Source organism: Electrona antarctica (assembly GCF_951216825.1).
Source record: "Electrona antarctica genome assembly, contig: scaffold_158, whole genome shotgun sequence".
Lineage (NCBI taxonomy): Eukaryota > Metazoa > Chordata > Actinopteri > Myctophiformes > Myctophidae > Electrona > Electrona antarctica.
The window spans coordinates 299,046-317,338 of NW_027637821.1; the positions used below are offsets into that span (position 1 = coordinate 299,046).

An 18,293-nucleotide genomic window follows, 5' to 3' on the forward strand; every position below is an offset into this window, starting at 1 on the left:
GTAGAAACGTTTTAGTACCGAGTGGTAAAGGGACGTGCAGAGAGTGTTAGAGAGGCAGAGGCTGAAATCCCGTATAAGAGGGCACTTTTGGACAAAAATAGCGAGCTTGTAGATCTGCTATTTTCGGGGTGCAACCAATCGCTCTTTAGCTAGTGGAGATGCGGTGTAGCGACATGGATTTCTAAACAAATGTTGTTCAACGCAAAATGCTGCGTTCAAGTTCAGGGGGAAAAAAGCAATTATCCTGAATGTTGCCTTCCGGCATGGTATGGAAAGGAGTGGCATTTGCATTTCTTTCACCATGTACTAAATGCTGCATTCGTGGTCTGGAGAGGGCAGTTGTTTTACAGACGGGTAAAAGGGCAGGTGCTGCAGCCCCCTTTGATGTCTATGTGTGCACGACCCTGGAGTGGAAAGAAGGGGTGGGAGAAGAGACGGACATGAAGGAAAGAATGTGAGATATGAAATGATTTGGAAGTAAAAACCTGCTAGAGACACAGTATCATTTGCATTACATTAGAGACATGCACTGATAGTCTGATACCATTTTTTCCCACATAACTTGCGAATCGGTTGATTGAGCATCGATCCGATACAGTTATATGTGCTTCAGACATCAGTGATCAGTACACTATAAATTTAAACTAACTAAATATTTAATTTGATCTAAAATAATCACATTTCTATCTTTTAGTGACTTTAATCAAATCATAAAAACAGTGTATTCTGCACTGTGGTCATCATAGGCATAATGCATCAAGACATTACAACAGATGTCTTTCCCACAGCACCATCTGTCTATATGACAAATTTGACAATGTAGATCATTGTCATAGGCGTCCTGGAGGGAGTTTCAGGGGGTCCCCGGCAGCTAAATTATATAGTTAGGATTAGGAACCAAATGGACCCTTATGGGTCTGTAACTCTGAGTGTTGGAACCAAATGGATGGATTTTACAATATGAATCGGGGTCCCAGAGATAGAAATGCCATTAAATGGGGGGATCGTAGCCTAAAAATGCATGTCAAACTGGGCATCCTTAAAATGAAAATGGTTGAGAATCACTGCTTCTCTTATGGGGGTCCCTGGCATAGCTTTTCAAATGGGGATCCGTGGGCTAATAATAAATGTCGATTTGGAGGTCCTTGGATATGAAAACGTTTGAGAACGTTCATGTTTTATCTTAATTGGTTCATGTTTTAGCTTAATTGTTATTAGAGAAAGTAAAAGATGAGTGTACTTTTTTTTTTCATTTGCTGCTTTCTTTTGTTGTTTTTTTTAATATCTACTATAGTCCTACTAGACCCCAGGAAATTCTGGCCACCAAAGATCACAGGATCTACTGAATGTGAAGGGGTGACAAACTGACATGTTGAGCAGTACAACACAGTATGGCATCCCCCTATAGTACCCCCCTTCACATTCAGTAGATCCTGTGATCTTTTGTGGCCAGCTGTAATTTCCTGGTGTCTAGTAAGACTATAGTAAATAAAATAAAAAAATCACACCCGTGTGAACTGAGTGGTATAAGGTCTTATATAGCCTGATCAGCTCTGATCTGACGTCATGTCTGACGTAATGAAATCACACCCAGATGGACTGGGTGACCGTAGCAACCATGCTCATTTTTTGAGCACAGACAGACAGACAGACACGTAAACTAACAAAGCCAGTCATAGGAGTGGTTTACACCACTCAAAAAATAAATTGCTATAAAATTGTGTTTTAAAAAAAAGATATTTAAGTCTGAATGCCCCGGCCCCTGTTAAAAATAGCTAAAATCGCTAAAACAAAAGAAAAATGGAAAGAATAATAATAACACTCATCTTTTACTTTCTCTAATGACAACCTAAAACATGAACCTTGGTTGAAAAAAACTAAAGTTGTCCTTTAATATAATATAAATGCTGTTCCTACCTGGTGAAGTTGAGGTAAATTTCATGAGACTGTGTTGCTTGTATAGGGGTGAACACGGCAGGTCCTTTCATGGACGGAGCTGGAACACCATAGCCTTGTTGTTGTCAGTGTAAAAACGGTGTTGTTTTCTTTCCGTTTAGACTGCCTGGCTGGAGGGTGTTTACCTGCTGGTCCAGCTGGCTGCCTGGCTACTTCTGTCTAGGCTTTACGCAGATTAAATCTTTTCCCAAGCTGCTGTCGCCTCTCTCTCTCTCTCTCGTGCATCTGTCATCTCTGATCCTGGACGGTGAACAACAGGTGTGTACGGGATTTAGGACCGACGACTCGGCCCGTGAGAACTGTCCGAAGAAGATCCCCCGCAAAGTATTTCAGCTTTCTAGACTCCATCACGGCAACCTTCCGGTTCGTTTGGAAGGCCTTCCCTCTATTGACTGCCATATATATAGGGCAGCATACCTGGCTGAATGGGTACCTGTTTTAACCCATTCTGAACGGGAACACCTTTTGGTGTTTCAAGGATTATGTAAATACTTTAGCTATTGGAAAATAGCAGATCTACAAGCTTGTACTGTACTGTAGGTCTGCTATTTTTGAGAAATGAATATATATATTCAAAGCGGACATTTTTAACTCAAATCTTTGCTTATTGAGGGGGGGTCCCTGGAACAACATATTTTCACATGGGGGGGGGGTCGGCGTCCAAACACTTTTGGGGTCCGTGACATGAAATAGTTTGAGAACCGCTGACATAGACACAGAAAACTGTCAGGATTTAGAAGATATTTGTAGAATCGTCCTCAGGTCTAAATGGGTTAAACTGCAAGTTATGGTCATTAAGGGCTATCACTTTATTAAGTGTTTCTGGTAATGTTATTGTCCTCATTTTGTATGTTCATGGCAAAAAAAAGAATACAAAAAAAGACAAAAATGTCCACACAAGCCAGCGATGACCCCTGCTAATATAATATGCGATTTGTGAAAAAAGAGGGACAAACTATTTTTGAAGTTTGTACAGTATGTATTTTCAGGTATCCAGGCTTCAATACGTATATATGCTTTATGCCCATGTTTATACCTAAAAGAAAACATACTATGTTTTTAATTGTGCAATTTGAAGGAAGCTTGCCTTGTCGTTCCCTGAAGTAAATTGTTATACGACAATAGAGCAGTCAGGCAAATATATATTTAAATTATTGTTTTCATTCATCTATTAATGGCCTTCTGCAGTGGCTTTCAACCAGTGGTCAGAGGACCACCAGTTGTCCTTGAGGGGGTTCCAGGTGGTCCCCAGCTAAATGATGGACTTGGTAACTAAATGGACCCATATCTTTTAAATCTTGATAGCGTAAAATGAAACCAAATGGACCCTTGTTTGGTTTCATTTTACACTCTCAAGAGTTAAAGTATTGTTAGACATCTGCATTACTTAAAAAGCACCACTTTTCAACCTATCTTCATATAGTAGATCCTCACTAATAATCATGATAAAATGGCACAATTTCTTTCTACTCAGTCTGTGTCTCATAGCAGGGCTGTGGGCAGTTCAGAAACCTGTCCACCAGTGACATCGTTGTTTTTTCAGGAATAGAAAGCCTGCAGTTTCTATTAGCTTTGATTCCCCATCGATAAATGGTGCATTTTATATAGAGCCTTTATCCAAGGCGCTTAATAGATTGTGCATTCACACACACATTCATACACTTTTACATAGATTGTGCATTACATTCACCCATTCACACACACATTCACACAGCGATAGCGGCAGGAAACCATGCAAGGCACCAACCAGAACATCAGGAGCAATTAGGGGTTCAGAGTCTTGCTCAAGGACACTTCAACACCAACTCTGGGGGAGCCCACAGGTTTCCAACTGGCAACCTTGCGGTTACCATCCAGCCACTCTACCCGAGCCACTGCCGCTCGATGATGTCACTGGTGGACGGGTTTCTGAACTGCCCACAGCCCTATATGAGACACATAACAGAGTAACAGAGTAGAAAAAAATGGTGCCATTTTATCATGATTATTAGTGAGGACCTATTATATGAAGATACGTTGAAAAGTGGTCCTTTAAGTTAATTTACAAGAAGTCTACACAATTAGAGAGTGTAGTAGAATTGTAATTTTGATCAACGTTTGCCTGTTATCTCTCCTAATGGTACCACATCAACACAGGATGGAAATGTGTAGATAGATATTCTTCAGTTTTGGGTCTGCAAGGCTAAATCTCATCAAATGGTGGTCCGTGTGAAAAGGGTTGAAAGCCACGGCCCTACTGCGTTGCACAACAAGGTCACGCTAAACTAGCGAAAATAGTCAATCTACTACAAGCTTAGCTCACAACAACCCATTAATGTAAAGTTTACTTTAACCCATTCTGGGTGGGAACGCCTTTTGGTGTTTTAAGCATTATGTTATACTTTAGCTACGAGCTTGTACATCTGCCATTTTTTTAAAATCGTGAAAATGTCGCGCAAATCTTTGAATATATATTCTTTCAGAGCAAACGTTTTTAACTCAAATATTAGCTTCTGGGGGGTCCGTGGGATAACATATTTTCAGATGGGGGTCGGCTGCCTAATACGGATAATTCTGGGTGTCCTTGACATGACATATTTGAGCACCACTGACATAGAAACATAGGTTTTCAGAAAACTGTCAGCCGTCCTCAGGTTTAAATGAGTTAAAGTGGTCCAATCTCTCTGTGCGTTTTATAAATATTATAGGCCTATTAATGAAAGCAAGAGCTTAATTGTGACTAAATAAGAACTATACTGGATCCATTGGAACATTATGTTCTTTTCCATTTTCTGAAAAATAGAGATTTTGACCTTAACTTTTCAGACATACAAGGTTCGACAAACAAGACTTCTGCCCGACATTGATACTTTACTTTTGCATTTGATGTTGAAGGACTCCCTAACAGAAAATAATGACCAATTAAAACATCAAAGCCAACAGTCAACTATTACTAGTAGAAAAAAAATAAAAAATAAAGTAGTCTTACTGAAGGTAGACCGAAGGAAATGCAGTCACACGTGAATGTTGCTCCTAATAATTATGCAACACATTCTCACCGCCAACTTGCGTCGTCGCATTATTTATCGTCTCCGTCGGGTGGCAACCTCATAATGTCCAAAACTGTTAGTTTTCACGATTCGAATTCAAAAGCATAAAAAGTAGCAGATCGACAAGCTGAAAACGTGGCGCTTTGCGCCGCGATTTGAGCTTGTAGATCTGCTACTTTTGATGCTTAACCAATTCCGGGCGGGAACCCCTTTTGGTGTTTTAAGCATTATGTTATACTTTAGCTATTGAAAAATAGCAGATCTACAAGCTCATAGCGTGGCACCGAGTGCCGCGCTACGAGCTTGTAAATCTGCTATTTTTTGAAAAATCGTGAAAATGTGGTGCAAATCTTTGAATATATATTCTTTCAGAGCGAGCGTTTTTAACTCAAATCGTTGCTTCTGGGGAAGGGTCGGGGCCCTCGAACAACATATTTTCAGATCGGGTCGGAGGCCAAATACATTTTACATTTCTTTGGGGCTCCTTGACATGAACCACTGACATAGAAACATAGGGTTTTTCAGAAAACTGTCAGGATTTAGAAGGCATTTGTAGAATCGTCCTCAGGTCTAAATGGGTTACGTGTGACGCTGCTGTAGTGGTGATCAAATAGGGCAGTGGTTCTCAACCAGTGGTCTGGGGACCATCCAGTGGTTCTTGAGGGGGTTCCAGGTGGTCCCCAGCTAAATGATGGAGAGTTGGTAACCAAATGGGCCCTTATAGATCTTTAACTCTTGAGAGTGTAACATGAAACCAAATGGACCCAGCGTACAGGTCCATTTGGTTTCCTGTTACCCTCTCAGTTATTTTTTAAACATCTGCATAACTTAATTTGCAAGAGGTCTACGCAATTAGAGAATGTAGAAGAATTGTTATCTTTGATCAACGTTTGCCTGTTATCTCTCCTAATGGTATCTGCAGTGCCACATCAATACACCATGGAATTGTGGACAAAATCCAACAATATCAAAATAATGCTCTAGTTTGGGTCTGACGTCTTGAGAGGCTAAATGTCATCAAATGGTGGTCCGTGGCTCAAATAATGCCGAATAAATAATGGGCCTTGAAATGAAAAAAGGTTGAAAAACACTGAAGTAGGACGTTCATTTACAAAAGAAAACTCATAAAAAGTGAGAATATGGAGATAAGGTTTCTGCCCGACAGCAACAATATAGATATATATAGAGCACCGAAGTCCTGACGTCAAATGTGCTGACCTCATTACATTTTGGCAAGTTGCTATGGCCAAATTTAGCCCAATGAGTGTTTTTATGCAAAACTAATGCTTGGAATGGCTTCAGCATCATGACAACAACCTAGTTTGATATGTCACATGCTACTTAAAGCATAAGGAAATTTAGAAAATATTGCCTTATAATAGGATGTCAATGGTGGCCATACTGTACAGGCCATTTTCAACACTTTCCCCTCTGACAATTCCAGGCAACTTTCTTTCTGTTATTCAGGATATATTGAAGATGCAAAATCAGTTGAGTTGTTTTTTTTTTGCAATTAGTTAGAGGTCAAATTTCATTATTACTGGACTAATAGGGGGGATTTTAGATCTCTTCATATAAGAACTGTGTTTGAAAAATAAACCGATCATCCCGGCCTTTTCACTCATGTGGATATGAAGCATCGACTGAAGGTGGAAATGTACCCCCCTGACAGAAAGGCCGGGATGATCGGTTCATTTTTCAAACACAGATCTTATATGAAGCGACCTAAATTGGGGATTTCAATGCAAATAAAAAAAATACATGAACCTGTGTACTGGCGCCCTCTACTGAAAGTGACGTCAGACTTCAGTGCTCTATTGTCCTTGCCCCAAGATCTGTAGACCTTCTTCAATACAGTACCTGAAATAGGTACGTGATAGGCAGGCAGGCAGCCCACCTATCGTGTCCACCGAGCATCAATATAAACGACGTGGCAGTGAGAGTTTGTTGTGTACTTAACCCCATTCTGGATGGGAACCCCTTTTGGTGTTTTAAGCATTATGTTATACTTTTAGCTATTGGAAAATAGCAGATCTACAAGCTCGTAGCGCGGCACTTGTGGATCTGCTATTTTTTGAAAGGTTGTGAAAATGTTTTCATGATTCTCGAACGTTTTTAACTCAAATATTTTCTTCTGTGGGGTCCCTGGAACAACATATTTTCAGATGGTGGTCGGCAGCCAATTACATATATTTTTGGGGGTCCTTGACATGAAAATGTAGACATAGAAACATAGGTTTTTCAGAAAACTGTCAAGATTTAGAAGACATTTTGTAGAACCTGTTGTCAGGTCAATATGACATCCTCCATTCACACATCGGGTTCTGAACGGGCCAACTCAACTCTTCCGCCAGTCTCCTGACCCTCTCTATAGAATCACTAAAAGTTCCAAGAGTCTGTCATTGTAAAAGTTCCAGCGGTCACAAAGGGCTCGGCTGCGTTGAGCACACTGTAGTCTCTTGACGCGCGCACATTTCAAATGCTTCCTTCCTTCCGCCTAAACAATGTGCATTGGACGTCTGCCCCTCTCACCCACTTCGGTTTCGTCTTTGCAGTCACGTAAATGTGTCCTACGCTAAATCAAAAGCCAGATCCCGAAAATCTACGTATATCCAGGTTGCAGAGGAGGGCCCTCCCCCCAAATGTGCACGTGAGCACAGCACACACACACACTGGCGTTTTCCACTAAAGCCCTATATACTTCTTGTCCAATTAATACAAGCTGACAATGTGCCTGGATTGTGCCACTGTGAGCTTGTAGATCTAGCTATTTGACTTTATTTAATTTTTATTTTTTTTAACAACTTTAGCGTCGCAGTCCCGCCCCCTACCAGGGCCCAGGAAATGATTCCCCGTTAATTTTCCTCATAGATATTTCAAAAAGTATTTATTTAAAGACCTTTTAAGCCTCGTACAAAGCCAACTCGAGTTGTGACAAATCATGACAACAAACACAATTTTTCGGGCCGAACAAATAATTAGAAAGAAGAATAAAACGTCAGGTTACAACACTTTTTGTTGTTTTTCTTCTTTGTAATTATTTGTTTGGTCCAAAATATTGTGTTTGTTGTCATGATTTGTCACAACTCGAGTTGGCTTTGTACGACGCTTAAATAAATAAATACTTTTTGAAATGTCTATGGGAAAAATGCGTTGGGAATTATTTTCTGGGCCTGGCGTCGTCATGAAAGGGCTGACTGCGACGCTCTATATTGGACTACTTTTGACAATACAATGACCCCGAAAACGATGCGAGTTGATTGAAAGTAAAAAGGTGTGCCAGTGCCATGTTATCATTGATGTTAGCCTGTGGCAGAGCGCTCTACTGTGGGGCGCATACGTTGGGTCCGACGTACTAACAGTCCCGACAGGCATTAGTCCGACAAATGCGTGGCTGCATGGTTAAGAAGACTCACCCGCGGCTCCCGACATGTGTTGCCGGTTAAGACACCCGTGTGGCTTCGCTGTGAGGTTAGCATTAGGTTAGGGTTTGGGGTAGGCAGTGTTGTTTTTGGCAGAACATTTTGATTTTAGTTTTAGTCATAGTCTCTTGAATTGTTTTCATTTAGTTTCAGTCACATTTTAGTCACCCGGAATGTTTTAGTGTTAGTTTAGTTTCAGTCGACTAAATATCATAAGACTTTAGTCGACTAAATCTACAGTTGATTTAGTCGACTAATATGCATTTTGGCGGGCCTTGATGCCGTTGTAATGACTGTTATTACACCTGCTGAAAATGGCCGATCTACAAGCTCACAAGCGCGACGCATTGTGAGCTTGTAGATCGGCTATTTTCAGCATGCAACAGATTGTGAAATGACTCATACTGGATCTCTTGTCCACTAGTCCCTTCCTAACATTTAGTCTAGTTTTTATTTGTTGACGAAATTGTCAATATATTTAGTCTTAGTTTTAATCATCATAGCTTAGTTTTTATTTAGTTTCCATTTAGTTTCCGCCAGTGGAAAAAGTTGGTCGACGAACATTTTTCGCCATAGTTTTAGTCGACAAAATCAACACTGGGGGTTAGGGTGTCGGAGTAATGCCTGTCGGACTAGTTAGTACGTCGGAAAACAAACAACATGCACTTGTGCTGTTAGTCAGGGGATATCAATAAAATCTGGGAATACATTTCTTACCAATAATTCTCTTCACCAATGTGTGCAAAACGAATGCTTGCAGTGGATTCAGAATGATGAAAACCCCCTAGTTTGACACGTCACATGCTATTTAAAGCATAATGAAATTTAGAACATTTTGCCATATATTGGCTGTTGTATGGTACCCCAACTTTCAGCAGCTGTCAAAAATTCCCCTAGGGGTGGTTGAATATACACAAGACAATTCTTGGTAAGAAATGTATTCCCAGATTTTACATTAATACTGATAATATTCCCTAACTATGTGTAATCATTGACGTTGGCCTGTCTGAGGCCAGTGCATTCTGGGATTGATTGGGCCAAACACATGAACGCGCTGGCCGTTGACTATCATTGCACGCGTTCAGCGTTCACGTGTCATCATGAACGCGTGCAATGATAGTCAACGGACCAGCGAGTTCATGTGTTTGGCCCAGCGCTGCAATACCAAATTCGGCCACTATGTCCATTTCGCCTCAGGGTTTCCTCCGGGTGCCGTCTCTATTCATATATACTCTAAGAGTGCTATGTATCACCCATGGTAGCGCCCTGGGCCGTAGTGAGACTGAGGCCGGTGGAGATGGCCTCGTATCCGACAGACACCAGCGTCAGCACGCTGTTCTCCATCGTCTCCTCCTCCTCCGCCTTGTTGTTCGTCACCGTCGTCATCGTCATCATCTGGGACGGTCCTCCTCCTCCGACCTCCATTCCCACCACGGTGGCGGCGGCGGATCCGTTTCCGCCCGTTCCCGCGCCGTCCAGCCTCGCCTTCTTCCGGCTCCTCCCCCCTCGGCCGCGCCCGCCTATAACCTTGGCCGCCGCCGTCTTCGCGCCGCCGGCCACGCCGCCGGCCACGCCGCCTCCGGAGGTAGTTCTGTGCAGCTTCATGTCACCAACGCCGCCGTCCAGGGCTGTCACGGTTAAAAGAATATATACGTTTTTTACGAAGTAATTTGCGATTAGCGATTTAACTGCGTTTCTGACGTTGAAGGAGGTTTATGAGGTCTACCTCACTCACTTCAGCATGGCAGTGTTATGGCTAAATTGGTGACCTGCCGAAATATGTGACCATCGTGTGGACTTCACACACATAACTTGCATGGACGTCTTTAAATATGTGGCCTAAATACCGCTAGGTTGAACTCTGCTAATAAACAAACCGCAAAGATTCTCGTTCGGACACTGACGTTATAGCATTGTCTACATGATTGTCACATATTTCAGCAGGTCACCATTTTCACCATAACACTGCCATGCTGGAGTGAGCGAGTGTGAGTGAGCGAGTGGCCGACACAGAGTGAGTAGACTCCAGGGCTGCCAACATTGGACTGCGATAGCCTCACACATTCAAGACATCTGTCTTGTGCTTGTCTTGTGTATGTGTTTAATGGCCGCTCCAATGCATTTCCAATGGAAGCCCATATGGTTTGACCAAACATTTTGTTTGATGGGGGCGGGGGGCAGAACACATCCATCAAAGCTGTGTTCAGACACAAGTCAGGTGTCAGACACAAGGCAAGTGTCGTGAATGCAGCTCAGTAAGGGCATATGTCGACCCCGCCCGCTCACCTCCGCTCCACCCCCTCCTGGTGCTGCGGCCATCTTGGATCCTAAACACAATATAAACAAATGGGAGAGGGGTGGGGCCGAGAAAGGCCCTTATTGTGGGAGGACTTCACGGCCGAAGTGGTGACGAGCCAACCAGATTCTTCTGGAACCAGGCTATAACCAACCAGGGCCCAGTATGCAAATATGGGACGGGACAAAAACATCTAACACTGAGACCCCCTTTCCACCGGTTGGGAACCGGTTCAGAACCAGGTTTTAGTCCATTAGCCAGACCTCCACAGGAGTAGCTTTTTTCAAATTTATCACACATTTTGTAATTTTCACCTACAGTAGGCGAATAGGTGAATAGGTAAAAATGTAATTAATAGTTATCACCATGAAACTTCCCCAGTTGATTACTTACACGAAGACAATGATTTATTTGTATTGTATTACACATTTTCTGAAACTGTACTATGCAAATATGCAAATGCAATATGCAAATTAGGCAAATTATGCATTATGTAGAAAAATATGCAAAAAATATGAAGGGTGGAAGGGTTATCATATATTCATTTACTTATAGTGACAATTTAATATAGGTATGGTTCCCAACCGGTGGAAAAGGGGTCTGAGAGGGACGAGACTAATATCCACACAGTGATATTAGCAGAGATTAAAATGCAGTTTATAGTAAACAACAACAATAAAACAACAACCTCTGCATCCACGGTGATGCACTAATGTACTACTGTACTGTTTTTTAATTCTAGGTTTTTTTTGCTAGCTTTAGTTATAATAATCATTTCTTCTTCTGGTTTCTACATGAATAGAACCACATTATCACCATATAAAATGAAATGGGAGTTAAATGCTGCAATTTGTAAAAATGACGAAAATATGACTCCTAACGTCGTTGAAGTGGGACTCATCTATAAAAGACCATGCCTGCATCCCGGGACTCATTACATTGAAAACCTATTTACATCACTGTATTAGTATAGGGCTCCTAAATTCCGACGGAGCATTGTATGTATGAGCCTTTAGTCCGACGTGCGGGAACAACGGTCGGACTAGCGGTGCTGTTACAAAGTCCAAGAGACATGACAGGCACGCTCCCAAAGCGCGTGCATGAGCGCGCCCCGCAGGCAGGTAGCGGAAGCGCGCCCACCTTTCAATTAGTAGTCTAACAAAGTGACGCCAAGAGGTTATGGTTAGGTTAGGAATAGAGGTAGGTTGTCGTCCGTCTAATGACCGTCGGACCAAAACACGTGTCGGAACTTTTGTAACTTTTGTAACTTTTGAAAAAAAAATGAAATTGTAAAATCTCAAGTGATCGCGATTAGACTAGGGATTATGTAATGACAATGGAGACAGTCCTACCGCCGTTGTCGCCCCCAGCGGCGCCGTCGCAGGGTCGCGGCTTGCGGTGGCGCCTGCGGACGCGCCTCATGGGCGGGCCCGGGTCGGCCGGGTCGTTGGCGGCCACGCCCGACAGGATGCGGATCTGCCGGTCGATCACCATGCCGACCATGTCCAGGGCCACTTCCAGCATGCCCAGGCCCAGGCCGTGGGTCACGTTGTGGAACGCTCCGCTGTTCTCCGGGTCCCTGAAGCACTTCCTCATGTCCTCCAGGTGGTTCCTGGTGGGACGCACACACGCACGCACACACACAAGCACACACATTATTTTAGACCGAGGGCCGAGACAGATACTGTAAATATTTTTTTAGGTGTTTTAACCCATTTAGACCTGAGAGCAGATTCTACAAATGTCTTCTAAATCATGACAGTTTTCTGAAAGAAATAAACCTATGTTTCTGTATCAATTTCATGTGAAGGTCCCCCAGAATTATATGTAATTGGCCGTGGATCCCAATCTCAAAATATGTTGTTCCAGGGACCCCCCCCCCCCCCCCCCCCCCCCCCCCCAGAAGCAAAGATTTGAGTTAAAAATGTTATATATTCAAAGATTTGCGTCACATGTTAACGATTTTTCAAAAGTAGCACATCTACAAGCTCGTAGCGCGGCGCTATGAGCTTGTAGATCTGCTATTTCTCAAGTATAACATAATGCCTTAAAACACCAAAAAGGGGGTTCCTGTCCAGAATGGATTAACTGCATAAAAAGGTGGTGAATTTGGTAGGCCAAAATATAAGACGGCAACAGGACTATAACGGACACAACAGACACACAGACATACTTGGTTTCAATGATCTTGGACCAGTGCTGGACAGTGTTCGTCTCTGGGATGAGCTGCTTGGCCATGCTGCCGTAGTCCACGTAGTCGTGAGCAAAGTCCTTCATGTCAGCACACAGCGCCTTGGTGTCTCCTATGAACACAATACAATACACAGTCCTTCATGTCAGCACACAGCGCCTTGGTGTCTCCTATGAATACAATACAATACACAGTCCTTAAAATCCATGATTTTGGAATGTACATTTTTGGAGACAGGTATATCTTGATTCTTGGGGTTACCAGAATGCCAAAAAAACATGTCTCCATTTTTTTCTGTTGGGTTTAGCATGTTTAATTAGCATAATTAGCTAATAAATTGTCAAAAACGGAAATGGCAATAACTTCGCTTCTAGGTAACTTATAAAGGTGATCTAAGAGTCTAAGTCCATGTTTGTGATGTCCAGAAATTCATCTGTTACCATTGGTGAAGTCATACAACCTTTCCTAATTAGCATAATTGCCATAAATTATGCATAAACGAGGTGAACATCAGCAAATTGCTGCATGTTTTGCTTTTAGTCAACTTTGAAAGCTTCTCACAGACTCTAAGTGTATGTTTACAACTCCAGGAATTATTATCATCCTATAAATAAATCATGCAACCTTTTGTCTATGTAATAATTATGTAATAATCACACCAAAACCAGAAATAGCTATATTTCTTTGCTTTAAGTTAATTAATAAATGTACAGACAGTGTAAGTCTGTTTGCATGTCTAGAAAATATTCTCTTTCCATAACTAGGATATGCAACCTCCTTATTAGTGTAATTTGCATATATATATATATATATATATATATATATATATATATCCCTCATATAAATCCAGTAAGAAGCAACATGGGTGTCAGTGGTACTGTATGGCAGTGTTTCCCAACCACTACTACTAGTACCACCGGTGGTACTTGAGCCCCCCCCTCTGGTGGTACACAGAGGAGTCGCCAAAAAAAGGTATATATAGAGCCTATTTCAACCAAGGAATTGGTTGAAATAGGCTCTCCAGCCGTGCTGAAATGAGCATGACAGCACACCTAGCCGTTAATAGAAGATTTGAGAATGGATTAATCTCATTAGGGAAAAAAATCAGTTGTGCTGATTAGTGATTAGACAGTTGTCAGAGCAGCAGCATTATTGGCTTATATGAATGGAACAAAACGGGCATGTATACGCTCCTGTATTTTTATCAGTTATTGTGGTGGTACTTGGAGAGACAAATATTTTCTGAGGTGGTACTTCAGTATAAAAAGGTTGGGAACCAATGGTGTACGACGGTACCTTCAGTGAGCTTGGGTACAGCCTTAACACACACACACACACGCGCGCGCGCGCGCGTGCGTGCGTGCGTGCGTGTGTGTGTGTGTTAAGGCTGTACCCTAGCCCTTTTTTTAGGACTCGAACTTCGGCAGGAATTTTCGAGCGAACATCCGGACCATTTGTTTCTAATTAATTAAAAAAATAACCATTGAGATATCCGTCTCGATCAGAGCGCAGCGCGTCTCCCCTGCTCTTTATCAATCTCTCTCGTCTCTCCCAACACACACACAGTCTCACAGTCACACACACACACACACACACACACACACACACACACACACACACACACACACACACACACACACACACACACACACACACACACACACACACACACACACACACACACACACACACACACACACACACACACACACACACACACACACACACACACACAGCGTCAAGTGGCTCCGCGAAAACAGCTGATCTGCAAGCTTGCTGGCAGGCAGCTAAAAGACGACAGCTCGTTAGCTGTCACTCGTTAATTTGTTCCACCTGTGTACTCCCATACTCTCAGAGGCCTTCTACACGAGAACGGCCGGGCTGTTAGCCGCGCAAGTTTGTGAACGATATAAAACTTTCCTTCGTCCACATTGCGGTTATGTTAATTATTATGCTGTATAGACGAGACCGGTAAACTGCTCCGTATTCAACAGAAAGCTGTAGTACACATGGCCGGCATGTAGATGGCCACCCAAAAAAAAGAAAAAGCTTATTCTAAGAGTAAGCTATATGAAAGCATTTTATAAATTATACTATTGGTATTTCACACAGGTGTTGCCAAATAACTAATTATCTTGCCATTCAGATGCGCATATGACATATCTAGGTCATATCAATTTAATCAGCAGAGGTTGCAGAGCAGTGCTTCTCACTCTGCACACACTGACTGACCAGCTAAAGTTTATGCCTACTTTAAACCATAATATGACAAACCTTGGATTAATTCTTCTGAAAACGAGCAGAAAACACAAGGTAGGCCTAAGTGATTCACACATTCAGACGGGCATTATTGGAAATGGAACGAGTAGCTGTGTGCTGCTGCTGACCACTGCGATAAGCATTATGACAGGCGTGTGGCGAGAGAGAGAGAGAGAGACACGAGTGCATTATATAATAATAATAATAATAATGCACGTCTCTCTCTCCACCCCCACCCCCCCCCCCCCCCTCTCTCTCCCACCCCTTCTCTCTCTCAGATCATTTTAAAAAGCTCACAACGAGGGGCGGCATGATTGTGAATTTATGAGTTTGACTTTGGAGAATGGAGATTGAATATATATTCCCTGGTGCGCAACACCTCTGAATGTCACATAATTGCGCGTTTAAATTGATTCCACCTGCTGGCAGCACAGCGCTAATCATTGCACATAGGCTATACAAAAGTATTAAAAAAAAGAGCAATTGGAAACAGTGAAAACAGGCCGTTTATAGAGGAATATGGACAGTAAACAATGTGTTTATCCTACCTGGGGTCTCTCAATGCAAAGCCGTTTTGAAGTTACACAAAGAATGTTTAATTTCCACCCAAGAAGAGAAGTGCACTTTGATGAGGTCCTTGCATGCTGTGCAGTGTGCACTGCGCAGTCAGACCTGCCTGAGAGGAACGCGCTGTGGCTGTGCTGCCTATCTTATAGCCTATATACTAATCTATTCTACACTACACCATTTAATAGTAACAATAATGTAGAAGATCGATTTTTTTTTCTTGTCTTTCCAGATTGGTAACCAAAAAACGAATGGTTCAAGCCCATTAATTAGGATTCGAGTGCCAACCCTAACGAGCGAACATTCGAACCTTGAATGTTTGGGGACAGCCTTAGTGTGTGTGTGTGTGCGTGCGTGCGTGCATGTGTGTGTGTGTGTGAGACTGTACCTTCAGTGAGCTTGGAGAAGGAACTGGACACAGCGGTGGTGGTGCTGGGGGTCAGCCCCAGGACGTTCAGAGACTCCAGCAGGCTCTTCTTGCTGGCCGGACCCCTGCTGACACGCGTGTAGGCCGCCAGCGAGCGCAGGGACATCTTCTCTGGGCTCTGCAGACGGCGCTTGATCTCGTCGTACGAGATCAGGTACTTCCCTACAGGGGGGGGGGGCAAGTTAGATCAATTTAAAAAATAAAGTGACATGTTAACACCCTGAGCGGCAAGGAAGGAGTTCTCCACCCTATCAATTATTAACGCCCAGCGCTCAGGACGGAGATTGATCAAAAGGATACATGGACTACATGGACTCAGTAAGACAGCCCTCCCCTATCCACAAGGAGGAGCAGTGCACCAAAGCATTATGGCATCTGTCTCTCTCTCTCTCTCTGTCTCTCTCTCTGCCTCTCTCTAGGTGCGGTTCCATTAAGCCTTTGCGAAAAAAGGAAGCGTATGTTCATTAAGTCGAAAAAAGAAAAGCGAATTGTCGGTGTTTCCATTAAACTGATAAAAAAAAAATGTGCGTGCTCTCAGTTTAACGGACGGGACCCCATACCGTGCTGTAATCTGATCCCTGGTCAGTCTACAGCAAGCCAGCGGGCATCTGCTGCTTTCACAGTATTGACACCTACAGTCAAAGAACGTACAAAGAACGATTTGTTGTGTAATGCTTGCGACTTGTCTTAATATATTCGGGGCACATGTAGCCTATATGTCGCGGGACTCGATTGGAGCATACTGGTCTTTTCCTACTGTAAATTGATTGATTGCAGCTGCAAACAGGTGTGAATAACTTGTTTCATCGGCTATATAGCCTATACGTTTAGGTTGCTTATCTTATGCAATGAATATAAATATATAAGAATAGATGAAGCATATGCATGGATCGAAATCGAATAGCCTGCAGGGACCCAGGCAGCTAGGTTATATAAAAGTTTAGTCTACTACACCACGTGTGTGTGTGTGTGTGTGTGTGTGTGTGTGTGTGTGTGTGTGTGTGTGTGTGTGTGTGTGTGTGTGTGTGTGTGTGTGTGTGTGTGTGTGTGTGTGTGTGTGTGTGTGTGTGTGTGTGTGTGCGTGCGTGCGTGCGTGCGTGCGTGCGTGCGTGCGTGCGTGCGTGCGTGCGTGCGTGCGTGCGTGCGTGCGTGCGTGCGTGTCTTGCATCCATACAGTAGCGATCCAGATATCAAAATGATCGGAACGCCCCGATCAACTCGGGAGGATTCAGACTTCATATGGGATCTTTGAACACACTACACAATTATTAATCGGACGGGTCGGGTAGTAGTAAATTGGGACCTTATATGTATCCACAACATCACTCCCTCTCCCTCTCTAGCCACCCTCCCATGCACCGTTTTGATGTGTTTCCATCCAGGAGATTTTGCGCAAGAGCCTTAATGCGCAAAAAAAACGGCTTTATGGAAACGCACCTTTGATTGATTGATTGATTGAAGAATGTATTAACAGTTTGCAGAATTACAGTACATTTCAAGCACAAACTCAATACAAAGGCTGTTAACTGTGAGTGGACGACCCAATTAAGCATTACACTTGTTTCCAATAGGGTCCACCATGTTCAAATCATCAAAACATTTAGAGACGTACAAATAGACACTTCTATAGACAGAACAGGAATTCATCATAAAGGAGGTAAAAAGGGAAAAGAAATATATACAGTGAGGGGAAAAAGGGGGGGGTGGGGGGGGGGGGGATTCAGATTTTACGGGGGCCAGTTTCGAATTGCAGCCATCCGTAGGTGCCCTTTGAGAGCGGTTTTGAAGGAGTCAAGGGATTCGCATGTCTTAATGACAGTTGGTAGGGCGTTCCACATTTTGGTGGCATAGGAGCGAAAAGAATTTAGTCCCTTGTTTGTGCCGAATCTGGGTTGTACATGGTTCGTTGCACTCCCTCTGGTGTTGTGGGTGTGGACTTCGTTAACATTAAGGAAGTATCTAGACAGGTACATGGGTATCTTGGTGGTGTATCGAATCTTGTGGACCAGACCCATTGCAAGATGCTGTACTCTGTCGTCGACCCTAAGCCATTCCAGCCTGTCGAAGTGGGCGGTGGTGAGGTGGGTTCGGGGGGCTAGATCAAGTAGGAGACTGACCAGTTTGTTTTGGGAAGTCTGGAGCCTGG

The 18,293-nt window shown here is 43.1% G+C and overlaps 1 protein-coding gene across 1 annotated transcript; it reads right to left on the reverse strand.

Annotated features, from left to right (window-relative positions):
• Positions 1–7,157: 7,157 nt before the first annotated feature.
• On the reverse strand, positions 7,158–16,309 carry LOC306918639 (uncharacterized protein; the record flags this gene model as incomplete). Its single annotated transcript, XM_079531530.1, has 4 exons — positions 7,158–10,035; positions 12,056–12,315; positions 12,877–13,006; positions 16,109–16,309. Coding segments are annotated over 4 exons (977 nt in total), but the record flags the coding sequence as incomplete, so codon positions are not given.
• Between the last annotated feature and the right edge of the window lie 1,984 nt (positions 16,310–18,293).